General features: G+C 39.9%; 2 protein-coding genes across 2 annotated transcripts in view; both read left to right on the top strand.

Annotated features, from left to right (window-relative positions):
• Positions 1-17621, top strand: LOC119728422 (kelch-like protein 24). Its single transcript, XM_038200652.1, has 2 exons — positions 1-393; positions 14003-17621. The coding sequence occupies exon 2, from the start codon at positions 14022-14024 to the stop codon at positions 16569-16571; it is 2550 nt and encodes an 849-aa protein (XP_038056580.1). The 5' UTR covers positions 1-393; positions 14003-14021; the 3' UTR covers positions 16572-17621.
• Positions 17002-18839, top strand: part of LOC119727956 (fibropellin-3-like) — a 21975-nt gene continuing 20137 nt past the window's right edge. Inside the window, exon 1 of the mRNA XM_038200038.1 lies at positions 17002-17293. Within this exon, the coding sequence (XP_038055966.1) occupies positions 17002-17293 (292 nt within the window). The remainder of the gene's footprint in view (positions 17294-18839) is intronic.

Here is an 18839-nt window from a genome sequence, read left to right on the forward strand (position 1 = left end):
TGCGAACGTCATGCATGCATTGTGCTATTTATTTACTTGAGCACGCAGCAGACCTGCAGCAGGACTGACTGTGTTCACAGCGAAAAAGCAGGAATCTTTCGTTCTGTAAAATGTAATCCTGGAAACTTTCTGTGTCGCTGCAGTGGATTCTCTGTAGATCCCTGTAGGCTAGCAACTGTTTGAAGAACACAATGAGAATCAACCCTGGGCCGTTGGGATAAGTTGCATGCATCGGCGATGCGCGGTGTTTATCGATGTTGTGATGTATTCTGATCTGAGCTGAGCATTGATCATGTTGATGTCTGATGATGATGCGGCAATGATCATAATGATGTGCAGCCAGACCTGATTTGAAGACGTCAATCTATAAGTTGAGCTACATTTTTAAATTAGGTGAGTATATCCATTCCTTCTTATTCCTCCATGTAATATTAAAATATTTCTTCGGCACGAATTAAATAGTATTCTCATGCCACTTCTTTTGGTCAAGATTCAAGGTCACAAGGAAGCTTTTTGTCATGACTTGTTTGTTGATGACCAGTCCTGCCATGCCAGTACTCCAGTAGTGTAGATGTTTCAAAATTAAAAACAAAAACCAGTTTATAAATATAAATATAAACGCAGTGGCTATCGTTACGGCAGCCGTAACACATTTCCCATTTTCTATCGTTAATCGTTATGGTACCTACTGCAACTTTTATAAAAACATGAGAAGAAAATATAAAATTAGAAGGAAAAAAGTGAATTTGAACGTTGTGAAATTCGGACTTTATTTCCCTTTTAAAAAAAATCCTCCAAAGCCTCGGGTTAGAAAAGGGAAAAAATTCGAGTGCAAAACTGAGATGCGAACCCGCAACCTCGTGGTGCAAAATCCTACCCTCTATCGACTGAGCTGTCGCACTGCTCGCTAAAACATGGGGAAACAAATAATTATATACCTGCATGCGTATCAAAAAAGTATCGTAGAGGGCGCTAAACAACGGCTGCCGTAACGATAGCCACTTCGAAATATAAAGGTTTATGGTAGCACCATGTGAAAAATCTCTTTATAAGTTTGTGAGGTTTTAAAAAAAAACCAGGGGAAAATCAACGTTTCAAACAGTATGCTCTGCCTGTTTTGGTGTTTGGACTGAGAAACATTTCCAAGTTTGTAGTAAATGTCTGAAAATATTCATAGCACTAGCCTTGTACCGGTACCAGTGTAACTTGTAAGCACTGAATATTGCCTAACATTTGTGTATTAGATGTGTGTCTATTTAAAACTGTCCGGACTGGGTGCATATTTTGCAAACTTTTGAAACGGGGGATAAATTTGGATTTCGTCAGAGTGCAAGTTGGTAATTTAAATATTACTGTATTGCTGTTCATTCATCTTTTCTCCAAACAAAATAAGGTATTAAACCTACATGTGCACGTATGGAATGTATGACAAAAACACACTGTGTACATTTTACATGTAGTGATACTTTATGTACCTTAAAATATTGAGATCTCATCAAAAACAAGGATGTATGCGTACATTAAGTGCTCAATGGATAGAGACTCTTTGCCTGTCCAAGTTGTCATAACAATTTTCGGACACATTTAATGCCCCATTGAGAGTTTTATAGACCCTATAAAACACATCTTTTGAAGCTGTGTGACAGGGTTGGCTTTCAGTTTAGTCCATGTTAGCTAGGATGATCCTAGCGTTATGTTTATGCATGACATCCATTAAGCACTTATTCACTGACGGCCAATAAACAAAGTTGTCTGACATTCTTAGTGCCTGTCTTTTTGACAACTGTCAAATGTACATAAATGTACTGGTAGGCTAAGTATGCTGAAAACCTAAAAAGAAAATATTTCAAATAAACATCATGTCTACAAAGGAGGTTATCATTTATTTCACCCTAAATGTGCTTTTGTTTAGCAATCCCTATTCCTCCTCAATCCAGCGTTTTTGGAGGATTTTGTAGGATTGAGGCTTAATGACAAAGGAATTGGTTGATTTTGGAGGATGCACTGTGTCAAGTTCATAGGCTGTACTCAGCATTGTTTATGTTCAGCCATGCATAAATGAGCCCTGAATTATGCTCGATATCATCCGCACTGCTTCTTAATGTCATCAGCACTGCTTCAACCCAGTAGTGATTGTTGGAGGATTTGAAGGATTGAAGCAATGGTCACCCCTCCACTGAACAAATTCAAGAAATAACAGATGATTTAGGAGGATTGAGGCTGAATCCAATTTTAAATGGTGGTAATTGGAGGATTTTGCAGGGCCAAGGACATTTCCTAGCCAAAAGGGCCTAGGGGATGGGGTTTTAAGATAAATCTACACCATTTGCTCCCCCCCCCCAAAAAAAAAAAAAATGAAAAAATTCAAGGAACAGTACAATAAATTTGATGCAGGCCATTCAAAAGCTAACCTGTCCAACTGTTCAGCTCAGTACATATTTGAAAAAATGTGAAAATGCATAAATCATTTTTCTTGTTGCAAAGCATCCATTGATAGCAAGATGGTTTGGCCCCAACCATCAGACTATCACAAAGAAAATGGCAGTACCGTAATTCCTCTTTTCTCGAAAATGACAGCATACCAGGTGCATCATTGCATCTGGCGCAATGAATTCAAAGGATGCATGATTCTATTATTTACTTACAATCAAATTAGAAATTTGCAAATGTGTCCATTACCTTAACCCTTGTAGGACCATTACAAAGAGTCTGGGTACCAGATGTGATTGTATTGTAAACACACTAATTAATTAGGACGGTGTCAGGTCATCTGGATGACACGATTAGTGACTGTCAGATAAACTGACCTGACATGTTGTTTATTTACATTGTCAGGTCACAGAAAAGTTCACCAAACGGGATTGAAGTTAGATGCTGTCTTGGGCCTTTCTCTTGTTGTTTTGTGATATTTTATTCTCATGCTGCCTCATTTTGGGGGTTTTTAGCCAAAAAAAAAGAATCGTACGTGACATAGTATTGCATTCACCCATGGACGTACTGTTTAAGGATGTGACATTTACACGTTTAAACATTTAAACGTTTAAACATTTAAACGTTTAAACAAAAAAAATCTAAATCAGTTTTCCAAAATGTTTAAACCAAAGCCGAATTATAAAAAAGGGCCCACGTTCACGCGATCTTCATTTGAGTTACATGTACATAGCACAAATAATTAATGATGTTTTCAAACCTAAAACCACAGAAGCACTTCAGTACTTGATTAAATTCGGGGCACACGCAGTTCAGTTTTTACTTTTTCAATGACTGACCTATCATTGTTGTTTTTTTCTGTCAATCACACCGGTCTACAGACATACCGGGGGGTACATGTAATGGCAGGCATCAGCTAAGTTGTGAAATTGTTAGAAACGTTTAAACGGTTCTTAAAATATTTGATAAATGTTTGAAAAATTAAATGCAAAGTCACATCCTTAAAGGGAATATACATCATTTGCTTTTGCTGTAATTTTCAGAAATGGATGGGATTGGGGGGTTGGAAATATATAGCAAATATAGTTACACTGACCTTTTGGAGGTTTTGGGTTCGAAAATGCTATAAAAACCAAGAAAAACGATCATTTTCCTGTAGTCTGGTTCCCTGACTCCATATAAGAAGAAACAGAGCAGTTTAGAGCAGTTTACATACATTGGGGAATTGTAAGGTCAGGGAACCAGTCTAGCTGGCTCGTACCCGTTCATAGGTTTGTAATCGATTGCAAACAAGTGCGATGGTCAATTGGGGCCAGTATTTGAAAAAAAGCCAGTTGTTTCCAACGCTGATCGGCCGATCAGCGTTGGAAATTGATACAAAAATACCACTTTTCTTGAAAATGACAGTATACCAGGTGCCATAATTTTACAGGATGCTTTAGACTGTCATTTACCAACATCCTATTAAGGTATTTCGCAAAAACTTGGTAGTTTTATTTTTCGATGTTTGCAAATGTTGTATATTCCCTTTAATATTATTACACATGTACTGAACATGTAGATGAACATTTACGCAGTAAAACTTGTTAACACGTAAACAAGTATGGACACGTATGTATAATCATGGAGGAAGGATGTAGGCCCTACTTGTTTGTTTATATTCCCAGGGAGGAGTTTGAATTTGTGTTTGGAGAGTTTTAGATTATTTTGGATGACAAAATCTTTTCTGAAACCGTGTGCACCATGCCATTTGACTACACTCTTTGTTCAGTATGCATTCAGTGCTACTACCTTTTGTGAATTTTGCATCAGTCGAATGAGCATTCCACATAGATGAAAAGAACTGATGAACCCAAGGCCTGGTAAGGACATGGAGAAATGGTCTGTAATCGGACACGCCACGGATGTGCTCTTTGTAGGGCCTGGGCATGGGACGCAAGCTGGCTGCATACTATGCCAACAGGCCTGCATTATGTGTACATGTAGTGTGAGGCACATAGATTTATGATATATTCATGTGGATTGTGTTATTGTGTGCTGCTGAAATGCCTCACATACAGCCAGCAGACCGTGTCATATTATACGCTTTAACTCCAAATATAGCTTTGTCACCTTGTGATAGTTTCTGGGCTGAACTTTCAGGAAAAATTAATATTGCTATTGCCAAGGTTTTTTTTCAGACTTTCATTTGTGTGCAGCTTTGTGTGGAAGTGATATTGTTGGTTTGTTTACATTCGTCATTTACATTTTTATTTCCAAAATTCTTATTTGACTTGCCTGGCGGGGAAAAAAGGAATTTTTTTGAGAATAAACCATTCAAATTATGTGCAAAGATATTTATGCCTCACTTTGTATTTTCAGTGTCTTTGTGCAGAAAAGTACAACTTTATAGGACAAATGAATCTGTGCAAAAAATACACAGTGCACTGCAGTAATCTAAGATCACACTTGTGCAAATATTTTTCAGCTCCCATGCTCAATGCTTCTAGTGTACATGTACATGTACTGTGTGTTGCGGTTTTGTTTTGTTTTTGTTTGGCATAAAATTTGGGAAAATTGGAAAGCATGAATACAAAATGTAATGTAAAAGTGCACTCGGTCATTCTGTGATGAACAGTTTTAAGCTTGTTAGAAACCAATCTCCCACGTTCATAAAAAATGCACATCTTATTGGATGTTCCATCTGGACTATTCCTTTGTTCAATCGCTGTTCACTACAACGTAATGAGCCTTAATAATCTCTAATTTGGATATTATGCCCCCCCCCCCCTGCTGAATGTGTAGACAGATGTTTCAATCACTCAAAATCTGCGTGTGAAATTATCAGGCATTCGGCCAAGCGAAATTAGTTAATTCTGATTCCTCATGGGAATTGTTAAAAGCTTTCCAGTTTTCTTGTTTCCTTTGATTCGCAGGTGGCCCTTTGTACTTTCCCGGCCGTGTTTTCTTTGTCCAAGTTAAAATCTTGTGCTTTTTGGTGTACAACCCAAAACTGTATAAAAAAAAGTACATGTACCGGTATCTTGAAGCTTGTTGTTCAATGCCTTTCTATTTTTGTGATATTACATAAAAAGGTTCACACAGAAATTAAATGACATCACTTTCAGAATTTGACCAATATTTGATTCACATTGTTTTCCCCCGTTTTATTTTTGTTTTTTTAGAAATCCCTTCTCGGCAATTTTGGGACAGATGGAAAATTTCCCAACCAACTTTTGGGTTGTTAATTGACATGGAACTAATGCTTGCCCTTGGCCCATTGCCTTTTTTTATTGGATATTAATATTGTCTTAAAATTTGAAACATCTGTGGAAATTTTTGCAGAAAGTTGTGACCTTTTGTTATTCATCTCTGACATTGAGTTGTACTTAGAGAATTCGTAGTTGCTTTTGTTTGCTACAAATATTCTTCTTTATGAGGCTACATGTAACATTTAACTATCTTTTCACTTTAAATTTTTGTCTTCAACTCTACTTTGGAATTTGCTTATTCAAAAATCTTCAAATAGTCTGTGATTGTTTTGAAAGTTTCCAATGTACGTTACTCTTGATTAAGCACAAACACCAAAATAGGCCTACCCCTCATTATATTATAAGAATTACCTGTTTCATAATTGTACAAATTACCATACATAGATTGCTTCTCATCATGGTACAGTAAATTCAAAATTAAATACATGAGAATAATTATATGGTCTGCTGCAATTTAAATTACATAAAAAGAACACCCAGATTGCAAGTAGTGCCATTGGCAAGCCATATTAGGCTATGAATGCCAACCGGGACCTCATTCTGGTCTGCCCGAGAAAGACGGAGAAAAAAAAATTGCCTCATCACTAGATTAGGGCTCCTAAGACCTGTCTCAAGGGGAAAGATGTCATCTGAAGATGAATTGTGTCTCGGGACATCTGTCTGGCTCAGAGTTTGCAGGGTACCAGGATCGGAGGACCAGGGAAGTTGTGTTTTGGTTGGTGAAACGTCTCCAGGATAAACGCTGATGATGTATGTGATATTGAGACGATACAACGTTGATAGGTGTAACATACAAGTGCTTTTGCAATTTTACGATGTACTTGCACAAGTCGGAATGTGTCCCCCTTCAGGTTCGTTGTCGTGTTTATTTTCGCCGAGTCATTTATCTTGGAGTGTAATAATATTTAATCTGATAAGAGAGTTGACGATGGACGAATATAAATATTTCTGGATATTAACATATTTGCATACAGTGTGTGTATGCTTGTTTAAAGGAAAAATGCTGTGATTAAAATTTTAAGGGAAACATTCTGAAATACAGGTCATTATTTACATGCGTTTTTTGTTAAAAATGTAGTACACGTATGAATGTTGTAAAAATGCACTGGTCACGATGTGATTTATCGCTTATTTACTTTGTGCACTTGATACTTCACTTCCTGGTACAACCAACAAAATGACATGGGTGTGACAAAAACAAGTGTGCAGGTGTGGCAACGGAACAAGCTCAACCCTCCCCCCCCCAAAAAAAATAATCAAACAAACAAACAACTGCAAAATCTATATGTCAAAAAACAAAAAAAAGAAACGGACAAATGCATGCAGACCCCACAAATGATTAACCAAATTCCATCTAAATTCTGCACTGGATGTTCCCACTGCATCAATCCTTCAAATCATCGTCAGACAGTCCTGCCTCTCAAAATGCATTCATCCTCAATCCTCCAAAATCCTCCTCTTCAAACACCATTCATCCTCAATCCTCCAAAATCCTCACGTTTCTCAAACACCACTCATCCTCAATCCTCCCAAATCATCCAAAACAACGAGGACAATTTTGGAGGATTGAGGTGGGTTAAAGTCAAATTTTTTGTGAAAAAAGGGTGGAAGTTTTAGAATTATTTCAGCTACAGTACTACCGCACTTGTAAAATAGGCCCTAATTGTTCACCAAAAAGGTGGGTTTTTTTGGAGAGGAATATATGAATTTATAATGTGATCAATGTTGAAATATATTTAATGTATTACATCTAAGGCACAGTTGAAACATGTACACAGGACATAGGCCTACCGGTACATGCATGAAGGAAAACAGGCAAATAAGGCGGCTCATAAATCATCAATCTTTGTGGGCGGAATCTGAAATGTGAGAATTCCTTTACAAATCAAAGGCCAAGTTGTTTTTCTGCATCACTGGTTCTTTTTTTATTGGGTTTGCGTCAGACTTTTGTCCATGCACAGTGTGTTTACATGCAGGCTGTTTTTACAGAAGTTCTTTTGTTCAGAATTCTCTGGTAAAATTGCAACATATACTTTGACAGGAATTGGAAAATTTCTGTTTCTGTCCTTTGTTGTTTGCTAGCCCAACCTAAAGATTTGCCCCCAAAAAGTTCAGTGACAGAAATGTTGAGTACTCTTATGTAGCAAGGAAATCCTGACAATTAATTTCTTTCCTTAATTAAAGAAATGTTTAGGCCTATAAGGATATTTTAAATGGTTTGTTTTTTAAAACGTCTTTCACTTTACATTGCATATTTACTTTACCGTGGCTGTTTAGTTGTTTCACTTTGCTAATTTGCTAAGTGTTTATTAATTAAAGGGCTTTAATGTCTTTCAGGAAACTCGCAAAGTTTCAGGAGCACTTTCTGTACGTCACATGACTGATGTTGAGTGAAGCTTTTTGTGGTCAGTTACTGGACTGTTGGTCAGTTAATCGGTCTGCTTGTCAGTTTGCTTGTCTGTTTGTTGACCATTTTTGTTTTGCTCATATTTTGGCTGTATGTCTTTTATTTGTGAATCACAAGTACTATTTTGTTTGGTTTCATACATAATCTTAATCACCCATGAAATGTCAAGAAACAACGCCTAGATTTTTTTTTCCTTTGTGCAAATGTTCTGTTCTGTGTGTACATTGCAGATAGTTCCCTGGAACTTAATTTGAGAACCAGAATGATTCAATTTCATTTGATGTCTCGGAATTTATTGCATTAGGCACGGGGCTATTTTGTGTTCTGCCATAATGACTAGCAGGGTAGGAATTCATTCATTCCAGGCGTGCTGGGACCTGGGGGGGGGGGGGGGAGTCAGGGACACAGGGCCTAATGGTTGAACGGTGGAGCTAGGACCCTACTCCATGGTCGAACTCAGACTCGGCAAGATGGATTTAAAGGGGTCATGACGGGAATTTTTCACAGGATCAAAGTTTCTTGTTATCATTTTGTAAGATGTTTACAAAGTGATGGCAAGAAAGTGTTTAGATTTGTGTTTACTCGCTTAACATTGTTGGCCAGGCAATTGTCCGCACAGAGACAGTTAGGCTCCCTTGTCCCAATGCCTAAAATTGAAAACTTTGTCCCATGGTCAATTTGTCCTCTCTTGGAAAATTACTCATAACTCTGTCAAAAATTATCAGATTTGGACGTTTACGTTTGATGCCTCATTTTAAAGTAGAAAGGTGTATCTTTCAAACCATTGTATCGGTACCTATAGTCCTATTACCGGTATCTACATGTATGTTGGTGACACATTCTCCCATACATGTACGGTACGTCTGGCATTCCGTTATTGCTTGCATTTTTTTAAGACACACTGTATACATGTAGTGCTCAAATTTTGCTAATAATCAGCCAATGAGAGATCACGATAGATACATTTTTGTAATACTTGTTTCTTGAAAAAAAAATATTTTTTTTTAAATATTTTGTAGCAGTGAGGCATCTTTCATGTATGAAAGTTTTGTTGAATTGTCTTTTGGCTATCTGGATCCTTAAATTATAAAGCCTGCAGATTTCAAAGGAATTTACTTAAAAAGTTATTTATTGGCTAAACTGAAAACTTTTTAAAGGTTAAAAACCTGCATTTACCCCAAGCGAGATCAAATCTGAAATTTTATTTCAACAAGTTCATGGACAGGAGTCTGCAAGAATGAAAAGCATATTATTCCATCATTTAATAGCCCCGGCCACTATCCAAGCCGACATGCCTAGGCCAGACATGTAGTATTCCTCCAAGCTTCAGTCTGGCCGGAGACAACTTCCCTCGCCATTCCGACGCCGGACGTCTCAACTGTCCATCCCGAAACTCATCTCCACGGAGAAAAACACCTCCGATAATAAAGTCATTGCCCCCTCCTTCAACAATCGACAATTCACTTAGTGCGTGGGTTATAGGAACAGCACGCATACACGTATACCCCATGGCCGGACTCCGGAGCCAGGACAAGATACTGTGATATCCACCGACGCCACAACGCAGTGGGGAGTGCGGGATTAGACACTCCAGGGGTCTACCCCGAGGGGTTATTTGAGCGTTACCGGACACAGTCGCGTCTTCTGTGTTTGCTACAACTCTATATCCTGGCTACATGCGAGGCGCCGAGGTATAAGGTGTTTGTGTTATTTTTGTGCACCCTGGAGAAACGTTGAAGCCAAGCGTGGTCAGCTAGCTGATTTGCCTTAACCAATCTGACACGTCCTTATCAAAGACAGAGAATATCAGCCTCATTTGGCCATAGGAATCCAACTTTTTTTTTGCAAACATCCAGTAGTATGTGACAATTTAGAAACTTAACTTTGATAAATTAAGGTACTTGCCCTGGTGTGGTGGACCACAAAAAAAACAAATGCACAATTTTTAATTTTGCACCAAACAATTTGGGGACACTGGAAAGCTTCCATTTATTCTGATTTCCGTCTGTCTGGAAATAAAAAAACTGAAACGCACAAAAAAGCTAAATTCCCTGAAACTGAAATTAAGTACATGAATATATATTTCTGCTCATTAAGCAGTAAAAAAAGGCCCCCCCCCCCCAACATGGATCATTCACACATAATTTGTTTTGATTTGTAATGCATGGTACTTAACAACTGATACACTGTGCCCTCTGGAGACATGCACACAACAGGGAACTCAAAATTACACGTCTCCACAGGGCAACTTCTATAGATGAATATGTCTCCACAAGGTTTTCACGAAATAGATATGGATTTTACTCAAAAACTAGGAATTTCCAAGGTACCGGTATGTTGATATGTCGCAAATGGTAGAGTTTTAGAAAAGGGATTTTAAGTCCGAATTTCAACCAAGGAAATCAATTCTGGTTAAAATAAGAGCATTTTGAAACTGTACTTTCAAACTCGAAAACTTTAGTACACGAGAACAAAGAAATGTCTCCACAAGGATACAAATTTCAGTATTGTAGTGTATACATGTACATCAAGTGCATTGTAGCCTATTTCACAATTTTTAAAATTATTGTTTTCAAATTTGTTGTCTAAAATTAATCCTTTTAATTTACACAATGTCTTGTTCCTGATGCTCTCAACGCAAGCTTCGCAGACAAAGAAACTCTGAGATCTTAGCATTGCCAAGTGCACTCATCGTGTGTCACACATGCCAGCTAATCTACTTTATGCGTGTATGCTAGCTGCACGTGTCATGCAGATCCTTTTGTGTTGCCAGCATGCACGTAATTGTTCAAAACAGCGTGAAATTGCAGCCTGTAGATTATACTCCATGTCTCTCTGTGTTGTCATTGCAGGATGATTTGTGGTCTCTGTATGAACAGTTTTTCTCATATATTGGATCATAGGCCTACAGCGTACACGATGTTTGTTCATAGTTTACATGGGTCAAACTCTATTAATTTGAGATCATTTTTTTCCTGTCCCTGTTATATCTGACATCTATGATTTTATAATTCTGATGCACTCCTTACCCTAACTACCTTAAATCCCCCAAATTCCTCTTTGCAAAATGGTTTTGGAGGATGCACTGTATCAAGGTCTTGGGCTGGACCTTGTGTTGTTTATGCTCAGTGCATAAATTTGGGCCACAATTGTAATTGAAATCCTCTGCACTGCTCCAGGATGTCACTGGCTCTGCCTCAACATGTTGATAGTGATTGCTGGAGGATTTTGCAGGATTGAGGCAGTGGTCACCCCTCCAAGGACCACATCCAAGAAATAACGGAGGATTTTGCCGGATTGAGGCTGTATGCCATTTTTACATGGAGGCAGTTTGAGGATTTTGCAGGATTGAGGTTGCTTCAAGCTAAAATGCCTAGCGAGTTAAAATTAATGTATTCTTCGTCCAAGAGTGATTGTGAAGCGAGCTTACCTAATATTATAAGCATTTGTTTGAAGTCATTTTTTAGGACAGGTGAATGGTAAATTACAAAGTACCAAGGTAACAGGGACAGAAAAAATGTCAAACTTTGGACCCTAACCAAATGCTAGCCTCTAGAGTTATCCAGTAACACAGTACAGACATTTATGCTGCCCTGGGAATTGTGTGGCATCTTAAATATTTTTTGTCTTGATTTTGTTTTTTTCTTAAATTTGTTTGTTTTTTTTCCTTGAAGAATATTTGTCAGCGTATACATTGTAGGTACCTTTACACAGATGGAACTTCACACATACCGTATGTAAACAACTCATTGTTGCTGTGCCCGTATTATTAGACAACCATGCACTCGTGACACAGACCATGTATGACATCATGATCTACATGTGGAAAATGACACAAGGGTCTGACCATGCCAGCAATCACAGTGACTCATCCTGACGGATGTAAACACGCAGTTGGAGCAGCAGCAGACATTAGCTCACAGATCTTAAGTTTTACCTGGCTGTGCTCCAGATCAATCATAATAATTAATGATCGTTCTATGCTTGTGTGCATGCGTTGCCTTTAGTAATTGTGAATGTATTATACTTGTCATACAAAATGCACCTGTTCACGGACATGTACCGTACATGTACATGTACATGTATGTATGGTTACTTCCAAGACTAATGGTGGATGTTATGTATGTTTTGTGCATCTAGGTTTTATACCTGCCTTCAATCAGCATAACAATTTGTTCAGTGCATAGAAGATAGTGTTACGGGCTAGCAGCGTTTTACGTTGTGAGTACGTACCTTTCATGTTTCAGCCTAACAAACTGAGGCTTGCATAAATGTAAACATTAATGTATGCTGCATGTACTAGAAATTGTATCCTTGGACTTTTACTATAGTCGTGCTGCTGGTGCTGGGGTTAATTTTATTCATAATTTATCCCAGAAACTTACAAATATCCAGAAATTTATCTTTCTTTCATTTACACTTCATGATGTGAATCTTGTCCTACATTCATCCCGCAATGTTATCCAGTCATTTGGTGCAATCATGCACAGTGTTCAGAGGGAATTCTGAAAGCGTGTGACCTTTTAATATTTCACATTGAATTTCTGATGTCAATAGCTCTGTACATGTAGCAGCTGAGGGCTAAAACAGGTGTAAACAAAACAATTACATACATGCACACAATTCTTTTCTGTAAAACTCATTTAGTGAACCATGTAATATGTACTTTAATGTCAAACTAAAATTAAAACGTGGCAAAGTTTTAAGTGCATTTTTACATGTACAGTTTTGCTTATGCATGACAAAAGAGGACCCTTAATAAGGCATTGGACAGACAGCAAGTTTGGCTGACTATGTCAACAGATGGACCAATGTACAAAGAACAAAACACAGATTAAAAACCCAACCATTCAAGCACCATCCTACAGCTCAGTTCAGTATCCTGGAGTGTTTATTCTAAATATTTTTAGATACATGTGTTTCAATCCTTTCATCAAAAGTGCTGTATCCTTGGGCCCAGCTCTTCCCTACTGTTTGTTTAATGACTACTCCCTGAGCACAAGTAGCGTCAAGTGTTTGTTATGAAAGCTCGTAAGTAAAACGCAATGACCTTGTAGGTACATGTAGTATGTGTGCATGTAAATGTACATCTACATGTACATGTTCTAGTATATTTGTACATGTACATGTATGCACAACTGACAGTTTTCTTGCATAAACAAATAGATAGGGCCTATGTACCGGTATAGCTATCATATTCACGTATGTGTTGCCGCAATGCATAATTTTATGTTTTGCACTGCGTGTGCAGTCTGCTGATCATGCAGTGGGACCGGGAGTGGCACACATTAAAGAATCATGCTGTGATTAGACTGGTAGACTGTCCTCACTGACATGAGGATGGTTTATTACAGAGCTGTATTTTCTTTACCTGTTGTCTGATTGGCCAATTAGCAAGACCATGTGACACACACAACCCATAGATGTGCAAGCGTGTCAAGGTCGTTGCATAAAAGAAACTGGTCAGGACAGGCTATATATAGCCTGTCCTGACCAGTTTTTTGTATATAACGGGGCTGGAGACAATTAACCTATGTGCATGGACCGTTTCAGGGATACCGCTAATTGTGACTGTGTTAATCTGTAGGGACAATTTGTTGAATTTATAGTGTAATTTGCCAAACAAAATTAGAAGCCATTTTGTGGTGGTGCGACGCCCACGTACTATTGGTCAAAGGAGCCCAGAGTGCGTACATTATCTGAGCGTGACTCTGGCTGTCACCAAACTAGTCGTAAAGATACATCCTATCATGCTGCGTATACCAAGGCATGGCGGGACGTGGTGTCAATGAAATGCTCCCAAAGATTACTACCTATGTGCTCACAAAGATCGTGGTATCTCTCAAACAGTACATGCCATACTTTTTGAATGAGAAATATTCATTTGTTCCATTTCCTTTATGTTGTATTACAGGTTCGTCTAGTGCTTAACCATGGGTTGCTGTCACAGTTGCCGTTGTCGCAAGTCCAAGTCGGCCAGCGAGCCAGAGCCGGCCAGTCACTATATCTACTCCAACAACCCCATACCGGAGAAGAATCACATCCCCTTCACCGATATGCAGATGCAGCTGACTGGTTCGCAAGACCTTCACATCATCCCTCCTGCTAACGGGAACATCAAGGACGGTCAGAGCACCATTGGTTCGACTAAACCACGGGGATCCAACGTCTCTCTGGCTAAGAGGAGCAGTGCCTTCTATCGCCTGAGCAAACTCGGGAGTGACTTCAGCATCGGGGAGAGCATCCGAACCGATGGGAGCACGTGGACAGTGGCATCCTCAATCAACGATCAGAAGGAGGTGGATGATCCCAATTATGCCGCGGATGTCCTCACCAAGCTCAATCGCTTCCGACACGCCAACAAATACACAGACTTCACAATCTATGTGGGCAACCTGACCTTCCGTTGCCACAAGGTTGTCCTCTCAGCCACCAGTCGCTTTTTTGCGCTCAATATCTGTGATGAGGTCACGGAAGAAGGGGAGGTGATCATCAAGCATGACATGACCCTGAACGATATCAGGCCTGACGTCGTGGGTCTGCTCCTGGACTACATTTATACAGCCAGGCTCATGATCAGTGGTGAGAACGTCGTGGACCTACTGACAGCAGCTCAGTGCTTCTACCTTCACTCTGCTGAACAGGCCTGCCAGGAATTCTTGGAGAGACAGGACAACAGAAGCCGCAACTCAATCACTGATTCATCCAAAATCATGGCTGAGTACACCTTCGAGCAACCGTACCATGTGAACGAAATTCTCCTGGGTCTGAATGATCAGCGATTTGACAATAGGTTTGTGGATGTCACGCTATGTGCTGGAGAGGAAGAGCTTCCCTGTCACAGAGTTGTCCTGGCAACAGTTGACTCTGCGATGGAAGAGAGACTACAAACAGCCGATGAAACTGGTCGTGTGAAGATAACAGATGTGAGTGCACCAGTTATGAGAATGATTGTGAACTATACTTACACCTCCAAGCTTGAGGTCTGTGAGGAGAATGCAAAGGAAGCCCTTGTGTTGGCCAGTACCCTCCGACATGAGTCCGCCGTTCGCAAATGCAGTGAGTTTTTGAAGACAATGCTAGATCCTGCTAACTGTCTTAGCATCCAGCGATCTGCCAGTGGCCCAAGCTGTGAGCTACTGCACAAGGTAGCGACAAAGTTTGCCCTGAAGAACTTTCGGGAGGTCATCAAGTATGAAGAGTTCCTCGATTTGTCACCGCAAGAACTTGTTGATTATCTGGGAGATGATAATTTGAATCTCTTTAGTGAAGAGGAGGCTTACAAAGCCCTCATCAGATGGATCAAGCATGACTTTGAGGCAAGAAAGGAACACCTGCCATTTGCCCTGAAGAGCATCCGTCTTCCTTATGCCTCACCGAAAGTCTTAGATGCAGTTGCAGAGGACCCATTAGTGAAGGAGTGCGAAGGATGCCAGGATCTAATCCTGGAATCACGAGCCATTCACATTTTGATCAGAGATGGCAAGCAGAAGAGCGACCCACGAATGAGACCTCGCAAATCCTTCGCTGATGTGACCTTTGTCATTGGTGGCCGAAATAAGAACCAGCAGTGGATACCAGATACCAGTTACTATGACAACATCCGCAGAAAGTGGTTCCCCCTGGAACCGTTTCCGGGGAGCAACACCGAGTACAAGGTTGTGGCATTGAGCAATGACGTGTACGTCATCAGTGGACGCTTCAGAGAGGGACAGTTGTGTGGGAATGTTTGGAGGTACAACTCCCTCTTTGATGAGTGGACTGAAGTTGCTTCAATTCACCTTCCACGTGTCTCCCACGGTGTCGGGGTCCTCCAGGACCTCATCTACGTGGTGGGAGGCCGGGTGGACAAATCTAACGAACCTCTCCAGGAGGTTGAGAGATACTGCCGCCAAACCAACCAGTGGAAGAAGAGTGAATCCATGACCTATGGGGTGCTTGACCCTGTTGTCACATCCCACAGCCGGCGTCTCTACGTCGTGGGAGGGCTCAGCGAGGAGGGTCAGGTTCTTGTCCAGTGCTTCCACCTTGACAAGAACGCCTGGACTGTCATCAAGGATGTCAGTCTGCCCTTCGAGCCACGATTCGGAGCAACCGTGAAGAGCAAGATCTATCTAGTGGGAGGCAAGACGGAGTACCAGGTTCAAGTGTATAACCCCAACAAGGGCGAGGACAAGATGATTGGTGAGATGCAGCATGCGGAGGGTCACGCGAGGGAGCTCTACTCAGCGACAGTCACCAACCGCAAGATTGACGTCACAGGCGGGCAGTGGACAGTCGGCACGATAGAAGATGCTCTGACCATCGCCACAAACAGCGTTGAGCAGTATGACCCACTGACCAATGAGTGGACGGTGCTTGGACCGATGCCGAGGGCGTTGACCTTCCACGGCTGTGTGACCATCAAGATGTACATCGGCTTACCTAAGGGAACAGACAGCTGGTCGAGCAACAAAAAGTCGTACCAGATAAGCCGCAAATAAAGGCAAAGAGAGTACTTGTTTCAACGTTATGAAGCTGACAGTTGATTGATTTCACTTCATTGAGGCTATGTTCTTTCAGTTATTCATTCATATTTCTCTATCAGGTTTTCTTTTTTGAATTGTGACACTATATTCACACTACCTTGACCTACCGTCAGAACTAGATTCAAGGATATAAATTTTACTTTAATTTCTACAAATCTGTGCTCAACTTTCACGCAATTTATTGTATTTATTTGAATGAGATTTCCTTTTCTTTTCTATTCAGAGTGCATTGAGAGTAATGATTAAGTTCTTTCATTGTTTTAACTCATCGGCAGCTTGAGTTAAAGTTAACTTATGGACCTCTCTAATGCCACGTTGTATGTTGGACGTTGCATGTCTGACATAGGTGCAAGCATGTCTGACATAGGTGCAAGCAGGTGCAAGCATGTCGGACAAAGGTGCAAGCATGTCTGACATAGGTGCAAGCATGTCCGACATAGGTGCATGCATGTCCGACATAGGTGCAAGCATGTCTGACATAGGTGCAAGCATGTCCGACATAGGTGCAAGCATGTCTGACATAGGTGCAAGCATGTCCGACATAGGTGCAAGCATGTCCGACATAGGTGCAAGCATGTCTGACATAGGTGCAAGCATGTCCGACATAGGTGCAAGCATGTCTGACATAGGTGCAAGCATGTCTGACATACCGGTAGGTGCAAGCATGTCTGACATAGGTGCACACATGTTGGACATAGGTGCACACATGTCGGACATTTGTGCATGCATGTCGGACAATAATCATAGCTGTAATTGATTGAAGTATCATGTAGCAGGGCTAATTATGTGGAGTGGCCAGTGTCATTTTTGTTGAATCAATTAGTAACTGCTGAATCCTACATACCCCAGCAGCTTCATGCACATACATTGTGTACTTGTACGAGACCAAAGAGTTTGCTGGATTTTGTAGGATTCAACAGGGTTGAGGTGTTAATTAATGTACATAATCGTGTAGTTTAGCATTGCACACTAACCTGGTGATCAAATGTACGTACACGTAATGGATACATGTGCCACTAAGTTTTCACATTCGATTTGAAATTGCAGCATTGTCCATGTGATGATGGACCAATCAGATGCCTTGTTTACTTGACTCTCTGTGTTGCTAAGGTCCTATGTAATCTGGCTCGCCAGTGGCTGATATATTACTGCTCTCATTTTTGCAGAGCTTCAACTATATGTACTGTTTTAATTGTTGTGATGTTCATGAAATCATGTTACTTGTAAGCACATGCAATTAAATTAATTAATCATAAGATGAGTTTGCGTCTGGGTGATGTAAATCAAAATTAGATTTTGCCCTTTACCGATGTATAAACACTGTATAGTGTGTTACCTCCCGAGTGATGATTGGAAAAAAAATCACTTGGTTGGACTCGAACCAACGAGCTTCTTCTTTCTAGTGCAGTCGTCTGACCACTTGACCACCGAGCTTTCGGGATCAGTTGGCTGTTCGAATCTGCTGCACATGTGGCATGCATTTAAAAGTAAATTAGTACTGCGATTGTGTTCCAAATTAAACTTCATAGGTAAGTGTACAGGTTAAATGAAGTACGGTACTTTATTAAGCCAAAAATTACTATGTGTAGTTTAAACCAAATTCCTCCGAACTAATTGTAACAGAAATTTCAGTACTTAAACCTAGATAACTTAAAGTTTTAGGAATTATGCTGTTTTGTAAAAGTCTTGAATATGCATGCATTAAATTAGTCTGGTGCTGTTTGTAAGTACATGTAGATACATTAATATGCATAACATAATTAACAGGTACCGGTACATGTTCATGACATTCAGCATTTTTTGTTGCAAAGTTAATATGATAAAAACTTTCAAACACCGGTATTTGCTTATTATAATACGAAATTCCCATTTCCCTGACCACCGTTTGCACAAAATCAGTTTATTTTGCAGTTGAAGGTGCAAAACGAGAAAAAGGTGTCAAAAAGTGGGAATTTACATACGTAAGAATTATATGCCAATTGAAAGGCAGCAAAACATTAAATCAAAGACCCTGTGTACAAAATTGGGAATTGTTTCCCCCAAATTCATCTTATTTTCACCTAAAAACGTTCTTCTCTGTGCCTTTGATTTTGTGTGATGGTACATGAACATGTACCGGTACATCTACCTAGTTTTGGGAAAAGTTACAAAAATACTTATTGAACAACTTAGGCAACAAAAATGTTGACATGTTTTTGTTAATCAGTTTAACAGTACTTTTGA

Source organism: Patiria miniata, unplaced genomic scaffold (genome assembly GCF_015706575.1).
Source record: "Patiria miniata isolate m_02_andy unplaced genomic scaffold, ASM1570657v1 HiC_scaffold_20, whole genome shotgun sequence".
Taxonomy (NCBI): domain Eukaryota; kingdom Metazoa; phylum Echinodermata; class Asteroidea; order Valvatida; family Asterinidae; genus Patiria; species Patiria miniata.

What these genes read in the sequence shown, in the direction of transcription:
- LOC119728422 (XM_038200652.1), top strand. Translation starts at nt 14,022, where the DNA reads ATGGGTTGCTGTCACAGTTGCCGTTGTCGCAAGTCCAAGTCGGCCAGC.